The sequence below is a fragment of the Eleginops maclovinus genome, chromosome 5 (genome assembly GCF_036324505.1).
Source record: "Eleginops maclovinus isolate JMC-PN-2008 ecotype Puerto Natales chromosome 5, JC_Emac_rtc_rv5, whole genome shotgun sequence".
NCBI lineage: Eukaryota > Metazoa > Chordata > Actinopteri > Perciformes > Eleginopidae > Eleginops > Eleginops maclovinus.
The window spans coordinates 5,921,681-5,940,457 of record NC_086353.1 but is presented as its reverse complement, the minus strand read 5'-3'; the positions used below and the strand labels follow the sequence as shown (position 1 = coordinate 5,940,457).

Below are 18,777 nucleotides of genomic sequence, written 5' to 3'. Positions count from 1 at the left end.
TTGTCCCTCAAAAACTGTGTGTGTGTGTGTGTGTGTGTGTGTGTGTGTGTGTGTGTGTGTGTGTGTGTGTGTGTGTGTGTGTGTGTGTGTGTGTGTGTGTGTGTGTGTGTGTGTGTGTGTGTGTGTGTGTGTGTGTGTGTGTGTGTGTGTGTGTGTGTGTGTGTGTGTGGGGGGGGGGGGGGGGGTGGGGGTGGGGGTGGGGGTGGGTGTGGGTGGAGCTACCTGTATGAAAGGAGAAACAGTTTTTTGCGCGATAGTCCATAATGACTTAATTCACTGGAGTGTCGTTTGGTTCGATAAGTCGTGCATCGGGGTCATCTTTTTGCAGTCCTTATTGTAATAATGTTATTTCTGCCTTTGACAAAGTGTTTCCAGGTGATTCCAGGAGAATGATTTAAAAACTACATGAGCAGATACAAAGATTATCGGGATGTCATGTTGATAACTTAATAGTCAACGGTCTCTACAAATTATTCTGGCAAATTGATTTTAAAGCCTGGTGGCTTCCTGTCCACAGGTTTCCAATTAAATGTTAGCTTCTTTCCGTGTGGTGGAATTAAAATCACAATTTGTTTGTCTCAGAATGTAATTAATTATGACAGAGAAGGCTGCCTTACTTAATTTTGGACAGCACTGAATTTGATTTAGTGGCTCTGCACAGTTTGAAGTTTGGAAAACACTGTTGTTGACAAGTCTGTCTGTGTTTGTGTGTGCTTTGGTTGTTTGTGTGTTCTTTGCTTTTTACTGCAGTCATATTCCATACAGCCTGAAAGTGTTGTCACTAACGAGCGCTGGCAGAGGCAAACTAGATGTCTGAGTGCCCATCACAACAGGAGAATGCTAAAGAGATTAACCATATCAGTGATGCCACAAAGCCGGCTCTCCAAGTTTAATACCTTTTGCTCACCGAAAGGACAGACACTGCATGCAGCTCTGCTAAGCATTTGCATTGGCATGCAAGCTCGACACCATCATGTTCCCCATGGGGATAAGTAAACGGAGGCGTACAAAGAGGAATGAAAGCGCAATTCACAATGCCTTTTCTCTTTCGCCATCAACCAACAAGATTCACGCTGAACCAGCTTACATGCACAATTACTCACACGCAAACACACACACTCCCAAGGAAACATGTAAACACCAGTATATCCTTAAAGGAATACACATATGCCCAGATTTTATCATGCACACACACAGCCACACACGTGCTCCAGCAGTAATGACCTGATTGCGAACCCTCGATATGCGCTGCTATAAAAAAACAAAACACTGTCACAGTTTTGAGTTGACATCTGACAGGTGTGGGAGTAAAACAACGAACGACACCTCACTGTACCTCTGTTTTGTTTCCCCGAAGCATCCTGTGAGACAAAAGGGAAGCGCAAAGAACATAATTACCATGTTTGGCACGAAAGACAAGTTGACAACCCTGCATTATCAGTCGCAAGGTGAAATAGTTTATCTCCTCCTCCTTGACAGCAGAAAGAGGTGGGTGCTGCTCAGTACTTATTAAGATGGGACTGAGTTGGCATTTAACACATTCACCCACCATAAGGGTGAAATTATGTTATTTTACCAATTAAGCATTCACAGCAGATTTTCTTCCTCTGTGTTTCCATTGAAAGCTTGATTCATTGGTTTTTCATTGCACGACGCCTCACATCACACACTGTTGTGGTGCAAATGTCTCCATCCGTGCCCTTGTTAACCCCTTCACACTCCATCTCCCATTGGCGCAACAGTCAAGACCCCCTCAGCATTTCACAACACTTCATTAAACGCTGGCAACAAAACCATCTGTCGCCTCTCAATCTCCCAGGGCAGTAATGTGACGATAACTCACGCTCCCATTCAGCACCACTTGTCCTAATGGGGCGCCTGTTTGTGCAAACATCCTCTGTGTTAGCCCGGCTGATAACTGAATCATCAGAGGGGATGTTCAGGTGGTGTTAAGGCCATTTGTGTGCATGTGATGTCGAGTTAGTGGGGGTGTTTATGCATAGACGACCAGTTACATCCCCCAAATTTCAAATCCCGTGGTGAGCCAGCCATATAAGTGAATTATTAATGTCATCTCAACATCCAAAGTAAATGATATTCAAAATATAAACAGGACTATGGCACAGGCTCCATTTTTGTAATATCTATTCATGAAGAGGATAAGCAGAAGTGATTAAGAGTGTGTGCTTTACCCACTGCGAGGGGCTTTGTCAGAGCTCTTTTTGGAAATTGCCTGATTTCTTTTTTTGTCGAGCTCGAAGCGCCTGATGTAGACCGGAGCAGCGGCAGGCAGTATTTTTGGAGCTTTTCCACAATTATTTTTTGTGGAGTCAGGAATAAGGGAGCAATCCCATGTGAAATCTGTGTGCACACTCCTCCACATTTCCCTACTTCCGCAACTCCTCTCAGAGTGTCTGCTCGGAGGTAGTGAGTTGTTATCACAGTGTGCATCGGGTGACGACGCAGGGCAATGAGAAGGGAAGAGGGTTAAATGATCACCCGCAAGACGGACAATTTAAGTCCCTGTACATTAATTAACTTTGTCATTCCAGAGAAATCACCTACTACGCTCACAGCCTAATAAATTACCCTATCCTCTGGCTTTTTCCCCACCTGCAGACAGGGAAGGGGGTGATAGATTGGAGGTACAATGGGGGCTGTGCTATTATTTCTAAAGCCAGATGAAACTGCGGTATAGCGGGCGAGCACACCTCATTTGCTTTGGGCCCCTCTGGGAGTTACATCTGCATCTGCCGCCTGGCTGCCTGTCGCCATGCTGAGCTTATTACCATATTCATAATGCCAGCGGATATCGATTTTGAATACCACACCTGTTCCACTTTCCCCCCCATACTTATCCACACATGGAAGCTGGATCACCCGTGGGTTTCACGTGCTAAAGGGGGATGTGTTTGAGATAGTCTGTACAGGTGGTTGACCTTTCCCCGTGTGATGGGTAATTATTATAATTAGACTTTGTGTATTTGTTTTGGTCAGCCTCGTTCTCACCAAGAGGTTAATGACATGCGGTGTGCTCTGTGCTCAAAGACAAGAACGGTGTCACGGCGTACATAACAGGTGTTCTGTCCTCAGGTTACGTATGCATCATTTCTCCAGGATTTTAATAACTGTGGATGTTGTCGAGCACCTTCCACAGCTTCATTGTTAAATGTCATGTTAAATGTCTCTTAGTTTCAACATAACGTGTGGTTGCTGTCGTACAATCAAAGCGTCTTGCCGTGATCCTTCTATATTCTATAAATACTTGACAGGCTTTGCTCTGGAATTCAGACATATTTTAACTCCAATCCTCCTCCTGCTTCACTATCAAGCATATCTCGCTGCTTTGCCATTTGTGGGTACGTCTCATGATCAGTATCCACAACCCATATCAGACCCAGACTCAGCTTTGCTCCTTATCTGTATTCAATTAGTTCTGCAATGACAGATATTTTTCCAATGCTTTTTACCACTCTAGATGACGTGGTGTGTAGCACAGATGGAGTCCTCCGGAGGAACTGGGCTATTCAAGTGACAGTCCCTTGTGATGGCACCAGAGACGAGGCCCAACAGCTGGCACCGTCTCAGCCCACCTAGCTAAAGGGATCCGCGTTGCCACAACACAACGTGTCATCCAGGCTTATTAAAGTTTCATCAGCACTCGCAAAGGAAGCCTTATTGCTGACAACAAGTGGAGACACACCCCGGGGAATGGGATGATGATGAGAGTAGCGTGAAAACCACATAATGACACAAAAAGTGTATTTACATACATAATTGGCCTATTTGTGTGCATGTGCGTTGCCCATGTACTTGAACTGTGTGTGTGCTAGATTAATTAGACAGTGACTGTGCTATGCATAACAGACATTGCTCTAAGTTTGCATAAGCCTGTTTATTCAAATGTAGCCCACCCCGACAGCAGCTGACAAGCTTAATTCACCGACACCTGAGAAAACACCGTCATATTCAGATTTATTTTTACAATTTATTTGCTTCATTAAGATATGCAGTGCAAGCCATGCGTTTCTCAGCCTCAGTAGGCAAGTTACTACCAATAGGACACAGACTAGTAGTATAAATGCCCATCATTTAGTAGGCTTGTTATTAATAATAAATGATTTTATCATTAGTTGTTTGACATGCATTCAACATTCAGAAGAGTACATGTAAAATAATTAAAGACAAATACTGTTTTGGAATTCTTACAATTGTGTTTACATTTTGACACAATCTTTCAGTTTGGGGAAACAATCAACACTTCTGAAGAATCACAGACCTTTTCATATAAAAAAAATCAGAAATGTTAGAAGCTAATTTAGAAATTATGTTTATGTTGAAAGTGTCTGAAATGTATTTTTGGGATATAAAAATCTATATAAAATGTAGATCACTTATACAAAATGCATTGCTTACTGTGTGATAGTACTTCCAAAGAGAGCGATACACCGTAAAAAAAAATCAAAACCTTATCAAATTACTAACTTTATTTAATTTAAGGCTGGTTTTAGTGTCTCTATTTGAATGTATCATATACTATCCACCCTAAACATAATTCATAACATTGCTGTGAGCTTTAGCAGATCCAAATTTATGCATCTATGGACATAAAAGTCATTTTTTTCCCTTTGAGTGTTGTCAGTGGAAGAGGAGAACATCTATTAAGTGCGGCTAATTACACAGATGCTTTGACTGTTTAATTTGCCCCACCCCAGGTTTCCTCAACATTTGCACTGATAATGTTAACTTGGCAGATGTTCTCTTCACAGAGGGCCAGTGGTTGTTGCTGCTTTTATCTTAAGGCTGGTTTTATGTTTGTCCAGCATGAGATCTAATAAAAGGTTACTTACCTTTTCATATTGCCTCATTTGTTGTGTGATTGTTGTTTAGTCAATTCTGCATGGATTTCTCTGCAAAGACCTTGAAGTGTGATGAAAAGCTTTTAAAAATAAACTGACCCGAATTGGCATAAAAGCAAGGAAATGCAGTGGATGCAGCAATTATAAAAAGTAAATCATTTTTAGTGAAGGATCCTCATTATATAAAATGACTATTAACTAAAGTCGTGTGGCCCCATACATCAGTAGGCATCGAGCATCCATGGCCCATTAGTGGGGTTGATGAGCCTTAGAGAGGCCAATTGTGTCAAAGCACCGCAGGAAGAGGAGAGCGGCATTCCCCTCCTCACGTTGCACCATTATGCAGGTGTTTCATCATTTTGGTGTTTGAATGGTTGTGTGAGTCGGACTGTGGGAGTGGTGAATGAGAGACAGCGTTAGTGACAGATGATACAAGCAGTCAGTCCTCCACTCATCAGGATGGCATAAGCCCTGGAGGACAATGGATACCTAGATCTTCTTGTTCTGACACTCGCAAAGAATGCAGTGTGTTTGCATAATGTAACATGAAGAGTAACATCAATCACTGTGGCGCTTTCTGTCGGGCTCACAGTGCGTTCGAATGCTATCTTTTAAGATTAATTTTTGCGCCGATTAAAATGGTTTCTCCACAGTAGTGCCCCATTTGTGATAAAGCATCAGATTCCAACCCCTTAGTGTTATTCACTTTTGTAGGGTAATGGCTATGAAGCTCACTTTTCCTTAGTAGATTAAAAAAGAAAAGGTTGAATTAAAGGGTGGAAAACATGCTAAACATGTAACTACTGGCAAAATGTGAGGATGTGCTGCCTTTTATTTCATTGTTTAGAAGATGTCTATGGGTTTCGGACTTGTCATACCGTTAAAAAAAAAGTTATGAGGGATGTTGTTTCGTCTACAGTGATCTTAACTCCACTCTATTTTTCTTTCTCTCTCCATCTCTAAGGTGTTATGCTAACGCCCCAGCTGCCTCAGATGGAGCTCAGCCTTGGTAAGTGTATTCTCTGTGATTCAAGGGTCATTTAAAGGATATCACCTCCTTCTCCTTCTATCACATTAGATAAAAAACACATGGATTGCTTTCATGGTTGCACACTTCCAGTAGTGTCAAAAACGTCTTTTCTCATCCAGAAATACTTATCAGGCCCTTTGGCCAAAATAAATCCAAATGTTAGTGTTGTTAACAAACACCAACAAGCAGGCACATGCTGACAGTTACACTAATGCAGAAGTCAGTCAGAATTAGTGGCATATCTACCAACATCCTTAATGTTTTCTCAGTGCTGACACATACACACGCCCTGAGTTTGGTTAGAAGGGACAGCACAGCAAAAGCACAGAGAAAACATTAGACAGAATGGCAAGAGGCTGCTTTGAACTTCTCGTGAAGGTGGCCTTATTCATTTTTAATACAACTGAGATGTTGGGAATCTATTTCTAGACAATTCATTGTGGCTCAGGTTAAGATTCCTCAAGTGAGAATCAAAACAGAAGTAGTCGTGCAATGGTCTTTGACAGAAGAGATTGACAGAATCACTGACTGGCGCATGGCTCCCTCTTTTCTATCTTTTGAGGCGACTGCAACAAAGGCTCCCGACTGTTGTGTTTCACAACAAAGCATGACTCAGATATTCCAGGAATGTGGCTCCACAATATCTGTTTCATCTCCCCGGTATTAGAAAAGATCATTATTCCACACATGTATCCTCACCAGTGATTACCTTGAGGCCTACGAAGTGCTCAGTGTATTTCTTATGATCATTAAAACAGTTAATACGTTGACCTGCAACCGCGTGTTTACTCCTCATGATCGCATTTCAATTACACGAAGAGCCAAATAAATACAGTGAGTCACAAACACAAGTAGTCAGAGTTCCTTTATAATGCTCGCTTTGGGTTCTAAATGTTTAGTTTTTATTTAGTTTTCCTGAAATTATGCTGTATGTTGCACTTCAAGAGAACATTATTTTAGATTATTTTTCATGATAAGATATCTCTGCTAAATGAAATTTTGAATACTTAAAATTGAAGAATCGAAAGACTTCACATTTTCTTGAAGTGATATTCATCGATAAGGAGGAAATAGTCTGAATTTAATCAAGCACATCTATGGAGTCTATCACTTTCTCCATAGTGTCATTCATGATACCCTTTAGATTAGATTCAATTCAGATTTACTTTGCTGAAAGCGTTAGAATCCGACATTAAAAATATTGAAAGTTGCCAACTGCCCCCGGCCAGCTCTGAAAATTGTTAGTGGTGGTCCAAGTTTCGGTACCACAGTGGATAAAGTCAGTAATACTTTTGTGTATTCTAAGTCTTACTCTCATTCCTACTTATTTTCCTTCTTCTTCTGACAGTATGAAATCACAATACAGTCGGGTATTACATTCGTTCTAAAGTTTATAGTTCTAAAAAATATTTGCAAGTCTAAAAATCAACCTGCAGCGACCTGTAATAAGAATAACAAAGAGTGCTATCCAAGCATTCATCCTACCTCCCGAAGGAAACAGTTGAACTAAAGCGTGCCAACAAAATACATTATGAAACAAGATTTCACACACAGGTAGAAGCTTTGTCTGGTTTAATGGAAATGATGAAGGACAGAGAAAATAAATAGACATTCATAAGGAAAGCGTCTGACAGCCCACACACAAACTATTCAGTGGCTAATATTAAATACTAATTATGGAAAGGCAACAGGAAAAATACATCATTTGTAGTTGCAGTTCATTTGAGTACTCAGTAAGATTACTGGAAGATCACGAAAACCAAAGAAAGCTGTACTTTGAATGGTCCTTCAATATAGGCCTAATATGTAAACCTCACAATGAGCATAACAAGTCCTATTTGCATGTTAAACACACATAATGGTTGGAAGCTGTCCACTGCTTCATGTCTAAGCGAGGGATCTTAAAAATAAACGTATGCGTGTACTTGAAGTTACTGCCGGGATTTGCGGCCCTGTTCAAACTCTGTAGCAACAGGGAGCTTATTATAAGAAGCAATTATTCTATGCTAATAAGTATGCATACTTATATGGATGTTCAACAGCATACAATTGCAGTTCAAACAAACAAATCCAAACACATTCGCACTTATTCTGTGAGCAGAACATTATGTGGTCTTTACTTTGCTCAATGCATTACTTCAAGATAGCCTTGTGAATGTGAAGTCATCATTTAAAGCTTAATAATATGACCGGTTTATTAAATAGCTATCTTTATAAAGCTGCTCAGTTTACATAACACAGTCTGAGAAAACATTGACTCCCTACTTCTACTCAGATAAAGGAAGAGACACTGGTCATTTGCTTGTCAGACTCATCACTAGCGGGATTTTAAAACTGCAGCTCAGGACTTCTTTTGTCAACCCAGTAATAATGAGGAGATATGTGTGTTAGTGTTTACCTCTGTTTTGACACTGTGTCATAAAAATGACTTCTCTACCCAAAAAGTTAGATATAAACAAACAAGCTCACCGAAGAAATGGTAATGTGTTTCTGTCAATACAAACCAATTTAAATGGGTGACTCCTGCGCCTTAGTGCAGACAGTCAGTAGGAGAATTACTCTCGTTATATTCCAACCCTTGGATGAGATATTGATAAAACTAATGGTTAATTATTTATCTTGTTATGACTCCCAAGCACTGCTGCACATCAAAAACGCTCTCTAAGATTGCTTCCAGGGGAACTCAGGTCTTGTTTTTGGAAAGGAAAGTCCCTCCATGATTCCTTTCAAGTTCCACACTGAAGAAAATGCAGCAGTTCTGGAAAAGTAAAAGATTCCGAAACTAAGAGTACTCTAATAGTGGCTCATACAGGTGTGGCAACAGCATATAAGCACTCATTTATTAACATCAGCAAAGGAAAGAACAGTTGCACATTTTAATTTAAATCTTTCATACACCTGTCTCTCTTTTACGTTTTTCTGTTCTTTCTACCAGAGGGTCAGTGTGATGATGTACATGACACGTGGAATATCAGGTCTATTCTGTGAGGGGATTTACCGCAGTAAAAGTCAAAGCTAACTTCGTGCTTCTATAAAGACTCTTGCAGAAGTCTTTTGTTATTTTTCCAGTAAAGGCCTTAGTTTTTTGCAGTAGTTTTATTCCAGAGTGCATTTGTATAACCTTTCAACAGTGTTTGAGGTGAGAAGTTACAAGCCAGAAGGTTTCAAATTAAATTGTCAATATTCAAGCAAAAAATACGGTTCTGTAGGCGTATGCCGACTTCTCCTAAGCGCCATCGTGTTTTTTCAACTGTTCCCAGAGAGGATCAAGAGTGTAGGTGTTTCAGAAGTATTGAGAAAAGCACTGGTGACTTCCCTGAAGCAAATAGAGAAGAACCTTATTATGGTCTTGTCTGTATTATGAGCTGTACTGTATTTGTCAGACAGACGCTATCAAAACAAAGTCTCTAAAGACCTTGTTTGTGGGAGCAGATTGTGCAGACAGACACTGTATAATGCTGCCGGAGGTGCTTTTATCTGCGTACACAATATCTCTGACAGATTGTCCTCCTTGTTCTATGGCTGTCAGATCAAACTTTTTAATGCAAAACATCAGAGGAAGTTCCCTCTGGTTGGCGTTCACGGTGAAAAAATGACAGCGGACAAATAGATGGTTTTGATAATAATAATAAAAAGCAAACACCGGTGCCAGTCAATCATATAGTGATACAGCAGTGGTTAGACTGGTGATTGGTTTTCACGATATTGCTGTCAGAAACATTTACAAATTTACCCTGTAGGGCTTTTTTTTTTTAAGGGTTCAAACCTCTCTCCAGCGCTGGATCCACGCATGAAAAGAAATTAGCTGTGAATGTCAGCTTGACAAATGCACTTTGAATTATACACAATTTATCTCAAATTTGAGGCCATATTCCCATATGAAACGACAAATTGCAGGCACTGTGTTACATTACACCATATGCTTGTCAATATCTTATAAATGTACATGAGTTTCGAGCAGCACTGTGCAGCAGGTGAAGGACATATTTATCACACGCGACAGCCCCTGTTTTCCCCCTCAGATTTCCCAAGACCCATCTGCAAACAGGTGCGCAAATGGTGGCACATGCAAATAATGTTGTCAAATTAATTGAAGCGTTGAAATAATTATCACGATGAATAAGTGTCTTCTGGAGCTGAGCGTATATTGGTGTCTCCTGTGGCAACTCCCAGGGCTCCCCTCACGATTAAATGGAATTCAGATTCATTGTGGGGTCTCAGAGGCCCCCTGCATTAAAACTCATTTCCAGCAGATTCATCTTGAAAGAGCTCAGCGTAGTCCAATCACACAAAATAAATACAGCCGAGTAATTGAAGCCTCCAAGGATGGGCACACATTATTACTCCAATTGCTCAAGTGTTATGGTAATTTAGGAGTCAGTCTCAGTAAACTTTGGTAGTTAAGTCGCTTGACTAAAACTGCAAGTCACGTCATTGTTCAATTAATTCCAACCTAAGCTGTGGCAAGTAATTCAAAAATAAGTGACCAAAATGTTCTTTAGGGCACTCTACCTTAAGCTCCATTATTTGAATCTCTCTCACTTTAATAGGCTGTACTCCTCTTTCCTCCCTTCTTGTCACTCGTCTCCTCCCTCATTATCTCCCCTCTCACTCAGGCTTCCTTCCTCCACCTGGAAATGCCTCTCTAAGGGAAAACTCTTATCCTTTCTCTGTGTTGCCCCTCTTTCTTTCCCTTTCCTGACACCCCCACCCACCATCATAATAGTTTTGACCTTAAAGGGTCAGTCCAAGTGTCATATCCCTGTAAGAGAGCCAGTGTGGTGATGCATGGTCGGGCACCCTGTCCCATTTCAATCGACCGCCTGGCTGTGGGTAACTGTGCGGCGGGATGGAGAAGATCCCCCGGGCCAGTCAAATAGACGTCCATGTCTGCAGTAGCCATTAACACTCTTAGGTTTTGTGGGTAAAAAAAGGAAACACAATGACAGAATCATGTCAAGACAAGAGAGCTAATGTGATTTAGAGACAGACACAGCAACAAAGTGGACGATATGAGGTTAGGATATGATGAAACAGACTGAAAGAGAAAAGATTGTGCTCTTTGGAAACCTTTTTTGGCGTGTAGCGATTATGTTTGTGTATGTAATTGCATACAAACATGTTCCAATTGTATGTGCAGATGTATTCAGATGTTTATCTATGCAGGTCTGTAAACAGTTCAGCTCCTACTGCACCCACAGTGACACAACAGACCCCCGACCACAGGCACACAGATGCTTTTTGAATGAATATCAGTGCCTATGGATGTATATTTCATTACCTCGCTTTGCTTTGTGCATGCACACACACACTCCTATGCTTCAGCCCTCCTCCTGCATAAGCAAATGTGATACCCTCTTTAATGTGAATCCAAAAGACCTGGCACTGGGATCTTAAAGAGAGAAAGGGAATGTTGAATGAGAATAGCCCCTCAGAGATAATACATGCACAAGCTCTGCTGCACTGCAAGATCCTGTACAACTATATCCTGTAGCCCTTTCCCAACAACAGCCGCTAAGTGAATCAGAGGCTCTCAATGTTATAGTCCCTTTTTATTGCGATAGTAAACATGTTCCCTCAAGTCAGACTTTCAGGCTTGGCCGACACTGCTTGAAATAAAGCCTGATTTTAACCCCAATTAGGTCACACATGACTCTTTGTTCTAAATCTTCTAAAAATGGTCTGTTGTTTGAAGAGGATCACGATGCCCACTTTATCACCCGCACGGTAAACTGACCACACACACATTCTGAAATTGAGACCCTACATGATGTCAAGCATATCCATGTTTGATTTATCCTCTTTCATTACCTCCTCTGGTTTCGTGGGACGACATGAGCTGTAGATCAATTCTTCTTAACCCTAGTTCAGAGGACTCTTTAGTGGATTTAAGTCTTACAAGGTGCAGTCATGATGCATTAGAGCCATAGGCACCCATGTTCAATTCATATCGATTAGATGGCTACTATTGAAATTATCCAAGAGTTTTCATTTGTGTTAAAGAAACCGTAAAACTTGAAAAAAAGGTCTGCTTTTATAGGCAATAAATCCATAAAATATTTAAACCAACAATACCTGAAGTCCGTTACAGATTGGCTTCTACCAACAGCTCTCCTCTCTTCATATCTGTAGCAGAACAGCATCAGTAATACACGTTTCTAAGTCAGCCTTGTGATGGCTTCTTGCCCTTAAGTCAAGTTAAACCAAGTTATTTCCTTCATGATTGATTTCATTCTCCCCTGCTGGGGCAGTACTCCTTACTACCAGACTCTTTACCAATCCTCAGACAAAACTGAGATCTTTCAACACTAAAATCACTTCAGAATGAAAAAAAGAACAGAAAGAAGATCCTCCGTATGTCTCCTGTTCAGCAGGAATCAAAATGTATTGATAAAAAAACAAAACTCTAGAACTTTGATTACAATATATTTTGTACAACATTTGACTCTTGCCTGCCCACCATGTTGAATGTACTGTAATAGATAGGACCTAGTATCCATTTAGTGTCCCACTGGTAAATAATCTTCAACATCGGTTTTATCCTTAATTTGATAAAATACACAAGACACCAAAAAGCAAACATACTGTATGTCTATGACGCTCAATACACTATGATTTACTACTTTGGATCGGTGTGTTTGGCTTCACGGGTCGAGCTTTCGCTGAAGGGCTTCTGGTTTCCATCTGCAACCCTTTCGTCCACCGTCTCAGACCAAAAGAGTACAGAATGCCTCAAAACATTCGTTATCTATTAGCATTGGTTTGAATCTGAGAAATTACCCGAGAAACTTTTAACGGGTTTACTATTTTAAGAATAGTGCTTAAGATTTTAAGAAAATTAATTTGAGGAATGTGATACCGCCATTCAACTATTTTGTGTCATAAAAAAAGCAAAACACCAGTGGTGGAGTTGTGTTAGCTATATGCCCAAAGAACCTCCGCAGTATCCATCACGGTCTCTCAGACTCTGTAAAGATTTGTCGGATTGACTGAGCCGCAGAGAGAGCTCAGGCAGAGCACAGCTTGTTGACAGCTCATAGACATTTCCAAGGTACTGGCTGCAACAAATGTATGAGCCAGAGGATCAAAGATCAAGATGTTATGAAAAACCAGTCAATTCCAATTGTCCGCATAGTTTTTGCAACTGAACGGGCAGCTGCAATACGTACTTTAAAGTAGAAATTAAATCTGGATTGCTGCACATATCAATTTTAGATCCCCTCCAGTCAGAGAAATCAATTGAAGGCAGTTGGTTAGTCACTCCAAGGTCACACATTGTTTAAGTGTTTAAACAACTATGCAAGCTAAGCACTGTTACACAAAAATAAAGAAATCAGTCATATTTGCTGATGACTACTTGACTTGTAAGTTTGTGTTTGATGTTTGTTTAGTTTCAAAGCTAAAATCCCAGAATATTAAATCTCAACGGGTACCTGTGGAACACAAAACAATTGCATACAGATGTCAATATGTTTTATGAAACACTAAACAACCATTCTCTTTAATTGAAGCCTTTTAAATATTTTAGATGTCAGCTCAAATAACCTTCAACCAAATATTTCTCTACTGTTATGATGAAGTTTGTTCGGTTTCACACAAGACAGGTTGAAAATGAGTAGTTAAGTCACTGATAACATAAAAAGCTTTGAATTGTGTATGCTGAATGCGTGCTCCTTTATTCCTCTGTTTTCCTGCAGACGTGCGAGTGTGACAAATGCTCATTAAATCCCTGCTTTGTTTGTGATGCTGTTGTTAAAAAAAAAAAACCAAGGACAGTCACCTTGACGGTACAATGAGCATCCCACTGCTGCAGAAAGATGTTTGGTTCCCTCTGAGTTTGCTATATTTGAATGCCATAATCGGTATGTGCATAATTACAAAGGAAGCCTTATGTTGAGTACTAAATGTGTCTCGAACAAAGGTATCTTTTGAAAAGAGATGCGCATTGGAAAAATGAAACACTTTACTGTGTAGATCTTCTCCTCTCTTTAATCAGTAATAAACACCAACTCTGACTCTTTACTCACTTTTAAAAGCGCTCCCGAAAAAACTCCCTTTCCATCGCCTGTTGCTGTTAAGTTGCATAAACATTAAAGGGGTCCGATTATGATCAATTTCATATCTGCGTGCTTTAATAATCAAAAACTGCTCATCATTTACTGCTCTGATTTGCTAGCTGGCCTACTCTGTTGTGATTGGTCAGCAGCTTAGAGATGTCCCTCCCCTTATCACGTACAATGTGTTGGAGGGCTAGCCAATAGAAGCGCAAGCGTTGCATAGTGATGTCACTATGTTGAAGAAGTAAACAAAGGAGTCCAGACAAAGGGTTTTAGATTTTAGATACCACACAGGAAGAAAAAACAAAAAGAAACTATCTTCTGCCTTTATTTTGTTATTTCTTCATTATCCACACTGTTTTTGTGTGAAACTGAGAAGGCATTGCAAGCAGATCAATTCCCGTTTACATGCCAAAATTGTGCTGGATAGGTTTAATAAAATGCAGCTCTTGGACAGGAGCCAGGGAGGCTGCCGAACACACGTTTGTCATTACTGAACTCGAGTGTACAGTATACAAATGTTCGTTAATAGGTCAATTAAGAGCCATATGGTCTAATTTAGTTGGTTTCAGGCTGGATGTTTTTATAGGCCTTCTATTTTAATGAGATGTGAAGAGAAGAGTCTTTTTAGCAAAAGGAAGAGAACTATAATATTTTTGACTCGATCAAAAGGGCACTTTTACAACTGCATGTATATCTTTTAGTATATAACAAAGAAGTCTTTCCACTGAAGTGTTTATCAAAGAAAGATTCATCCGCTTAGCTGCGATGGGAGCAGTGAGTGTGATCTTATGGGGGGAGTTTCTATTCGTAACCAGGAAACGCTGGTTTCCTATAAAGGAATTGTGGGATGCAAAGTCTTTCCTGTCCTTGGAAGCCACTGGAGCTGAGTGACAAGCTGCGTTCATTGTTGGAAAATAACAGCCCTCATAAAACTGGTATGTCACTGCCAGAGGGAAATTATACTGCCATTTTAATCAACTACTGAGGCAACAATTTTATATCTCAATCCCTATGTATTTTATATATTTCCTAAAACCTTAATAATGTTTTGAGAAGAGGCCTTAGAGAAGTGATAACAGCAGATTAAACTCATTTGTTATTTTGTGGTGATGCAGCTCTTTAGCTCTTTGACATCTAATCTGACAGATATTTATAAATCCTCTACCTCAGCCTTTCTTCTCCTATGTTTGTTGACTGTGTTCCTATCTCATTTATTTTCACATTCTCCTGTGACTAAGTGTTGTGTGATTTGTGTCACCTATGTGTGTTATCGTGAAGGATCTCCCCCTCTCATCTTGATTTTCGTCCTCTTCTCCTCCCTCCCTCGCTCGCTCCCTCCCTCTCTCCCCTCTCTGTAGCCTGCACTGATCTGCTGGCCTCAGGCAGAGACAGGAAGCCCAATGCTTTGGTCCAGGTGTCTGTCATAGATCCCCACAAGCAGCTCCTCGTCTCTCATGCCTGCACAGAGATAGTGGAGGTAAGACCACACACACACACACACACACACACACACACACACACACACACACACACACACACACACACACACACACACACACACACACACACACCCGCCTCTCTTTGCCTGACCTCTGATGTTTGTTGTCTTTCTGTGTTTCTGGGTCACTGATTCTCAGTCTGCCCTTCTTTTTTTAAACCTTTTTTTCCGCATCTGACTCAATGAACTGGAACACACGATGAGCTTTAATTTTCTTTATCGTGGCACATTCAAAACAGATGATGTGTGCCTCTCTACCAGTATCATATCCAGGGTGAAGTGCTGTTTGTTTGTTTGTTTGTTTTAGTACTGGAGTTCACCTGTGACTTGCATATAGTTAAGTTCATCCCTGCAGGAGAGTTAGGAAAATCAGTCTGCATTAATATTTCAATGAATGAGGGTGATGTGATCACGGATGGCCACAGCTCAAACATACAGAACTATACAAACATCAGATTGGGCGGTTATAACAAGATATATTCATATAATGGAGGAACACCTGCCTCTGATCTTACATCATCATATAAACACTTTCTCCAAAATCTTGTTCCTTATTGTTTATTTCTATCAGTATGAGATTACATAAAAAATGATATTAGATATACTTTTATTGATCCCAGTTTGGGAAATGATTTTGTCACAGCAGCATGGAGACAAGGCATTGCACATGAATTCAAAATTAAATAAGATGGAACTTTATTTATCCCTGTGGGAAAATGCAGGTGTTTATAGCAGCAACTGAGTCAGAGTGAAAAACAGGAAAGAACAGACTCACACAAAGTACAAAAAAAACCCATTCATCATTTGACTGAACATATATACTTTTTTAGATGAAGCGTGAACTTGGTATTTCCTCACTTGGAGGAAAAACAAATGCCATACATAGTACCAGTAACTATATCTCAGTATGTACAGTAAGGGTTTGAGTGGGAGTTTCATTCAGTGAGAGTGTGAGTGATCTTTAACCTCTTTAAATGCTTCTTTTATTGCCTCCAGTATGACAGTGCTGTTGCCAAGGAAACACTCACACACGTGTTTTTTGGGCGGCAACAGCTGCCCCCCGTCCCACTATGGAACACCCCCTTACACACACACACACACGCACTTTTTTCTTCCCTCCTCACATGAGGGCAACGTTTCCTGCCGCATATTATTTTCCTGCTAATCCATTAAAGCTAAATGAGCATAACCGTCTCTCTGAACGACTGCATTTCCACTGCTTTCCCCCTCGGTCCTGTCAAGGGAAAAGCAGTGTGTGTGTGTGTGTGTGTGTAGAAACACAGGATGTGGTAGGATCCTGTATGCTGGCTCAGCCGGCTCCGCAGAAACTCTTGAGTGCCGCTGTAGTTTTGATTTCATGGCTGTAATGTTCAAGATTTGGAGCAGCATCTGAGGATATGGACTGCTTTCTACTTAACAGAAAACGGGTATGTGTATGATTTTACAAGTCGGTTTCAAAAGAGAGGTGTGTAGCTTCATAAGAAGTGTTTAAGATAGTCTGTGGAGTTTCCTCTGCAATATATTCATTTTATTAGTCTAGGTAGTGTAGTGTAGTATAATTTAAGATACTGGCTATAACTTATAGTAGTATATTTAGCACTTCTCACAGTAATCACATCTGTCGGATCAGTATTATATGGATATTTTTGACCCAGTAGCAGCATGACATTGAGAAAATTCAATGTGACTTTGAAATCTTCTTTGAATCAAGTCCAATTTTAGTTTTTTTTTGAGAAACAGAGGTTGCTTGTCAGGACAGTGGGAACCCTATGGTCTCACAAACAGCAGATGTTCCTTAACCTGTGAGGCCAAAGGTGTGTGTGTGTGTGTGTGTGTGTGTGTGTGTGTGTGTGTGTGTGTGTGTGTGTGTGTGTGTGTGTGTGTGTGTGTGTGTGTGTGTGTGTGTGTGTGTGTGTGTGTGTGTGTGTGTGTGTGTGTGTGTGTGTGTGTGTGTGTGTGTGTGTGTGTGTGTGTGTGTGTGTGCCGGAAAGCCCCACTGAGTGTGTAAAATGAATCTGAAGACTGCACAACTGCCACTTGTGTTTCTCCTGTTGTCACATTCCCGGGATGCCCGCCAACAGCTGCAGCTGGCTCTCCTATGAAGGCTTCAGCATTAGTCCTTTCGTGTGATAGGTGTATTATCAGGAATCCACGGCATATGCTACTAGGGTTTAATTTAGAAGATAAATGATGGAACAAGCTCTCTTTAGTCTTATCCATGAATCACTACTCAGGGGTCAGATAAAAAAAACTGGAGAGCATGTAATCATGTTGGACCTGGACTTCTCTTTAGTTAAAATAAATGACCTCCCCAGGTGCAATTTATTTTGAAAGTCAGTTTTAGAACACACTGCCTCTAAATATCTCTTAAATGTCTTGCAGCTACAGCTCCCGAACATTACTCATTGTGTTACCTCGTGTTTTTTAAGTGTGTGATCAAACTTAAATAGTGACAGAATAAAAAAAAGTTTAAGGTCAGTAAGTCAGTGTAATTTCTGTATGCATTAACCAGCAACTCTGCAGACACCTGAGCCCTAAAAATACCATACAAGTCGAGGAAACAAAGGGTGAGGTATCCATTTTGAAACCTTTTCAACTCCGACTGGGTTTGAAATCCTCTTATATTTAAATACATTTGTGGTTTGGAGATTAGTTTGATCAAGTTATGTGTGTATCAGGGTTTCCGCTAGGGTTTTTTCTTGCCGGTGAAGTGTCCGGAAATAATTAATTTTACCGGACAAATTCTAAACTTACCAGTCATGTTTCAATAACAGATGTTACAAAAGCAACTACAATGTTAACGTTTTTTTTCCCGCCCCTAAAGGCTAGAGCCCGATTAAGCTCTGGTTCTTCGCTGGTAAAATATCCTGTTGTTGTTGTTGTTGTTGTTGTTGTTGTTGTTGTTGTTGCCGGTTTATGCCACAATAACATAACAACAAGTAGTCAAGGTAGTCAGATTAGCTTCGGCTGCTATGCTTACATCACCCTTCTTATACCAGACAAACTTTCATAACAGCGATGTGAGGCCAAACAGCGTCAATTCAGACTGAACCACATACACTGATGGGGATGGGGGGTATGCATCAGCTGCTCGTGTGAAAGTCAGACAGTGAATACTTTTCCAAATGCCGCTGAACCACATTAATAAACAATGAACCACGGCACTCTATAGAAGAGGCTAAGGTTTGAGAAGTAGTTCTTTAATTCAATCTGGCTTCGTATGAGAAAAGCAACACGATCATCGACCCGACGCACTCCCCGACTGTTGTTGTTGTGAGCACCGTTGGGGAGAAAATCAGCGAAGTAAAGGGTGGATGTCATGACGCAGCA

At 40.6% G+C, this 18,777-nt stretch overlaps 1 protein-coding gene across 5 annotated transcripts in view; it reads left to right on the top strand.

The window, feature by feature from the left end:
• The window catches only part of inpp4b (inositol polyphosphate-4-phosphatase type II B), a 218,774-nt gene that overhangs the window by 87,355 nt on the left and 112,642 nt on the right, over positions 1–18,777 (top strand). For 4 of the 5 annotated variants that reach the window (XM_063883246.1, XM_063883249.1, XM_063883245.1 and 1 more), the window contains 2 exons: positions 5,824–5,868; positions 15,308–15,426. In XM_063883246.1, coding sequence (XP_063739316.1) covers positions 5,824–5,868; positions 15,308–15,426 — 164 coding nt within the window. Of the gene's footprint in view, positions 1–5,823; positions 5,869–15,307; positions 15,427–16,719; positions 16,875–18,777 lie in introns of those variants that run through there. The other variant, XM_063883250.1, reaches the window with a different exon arrangement.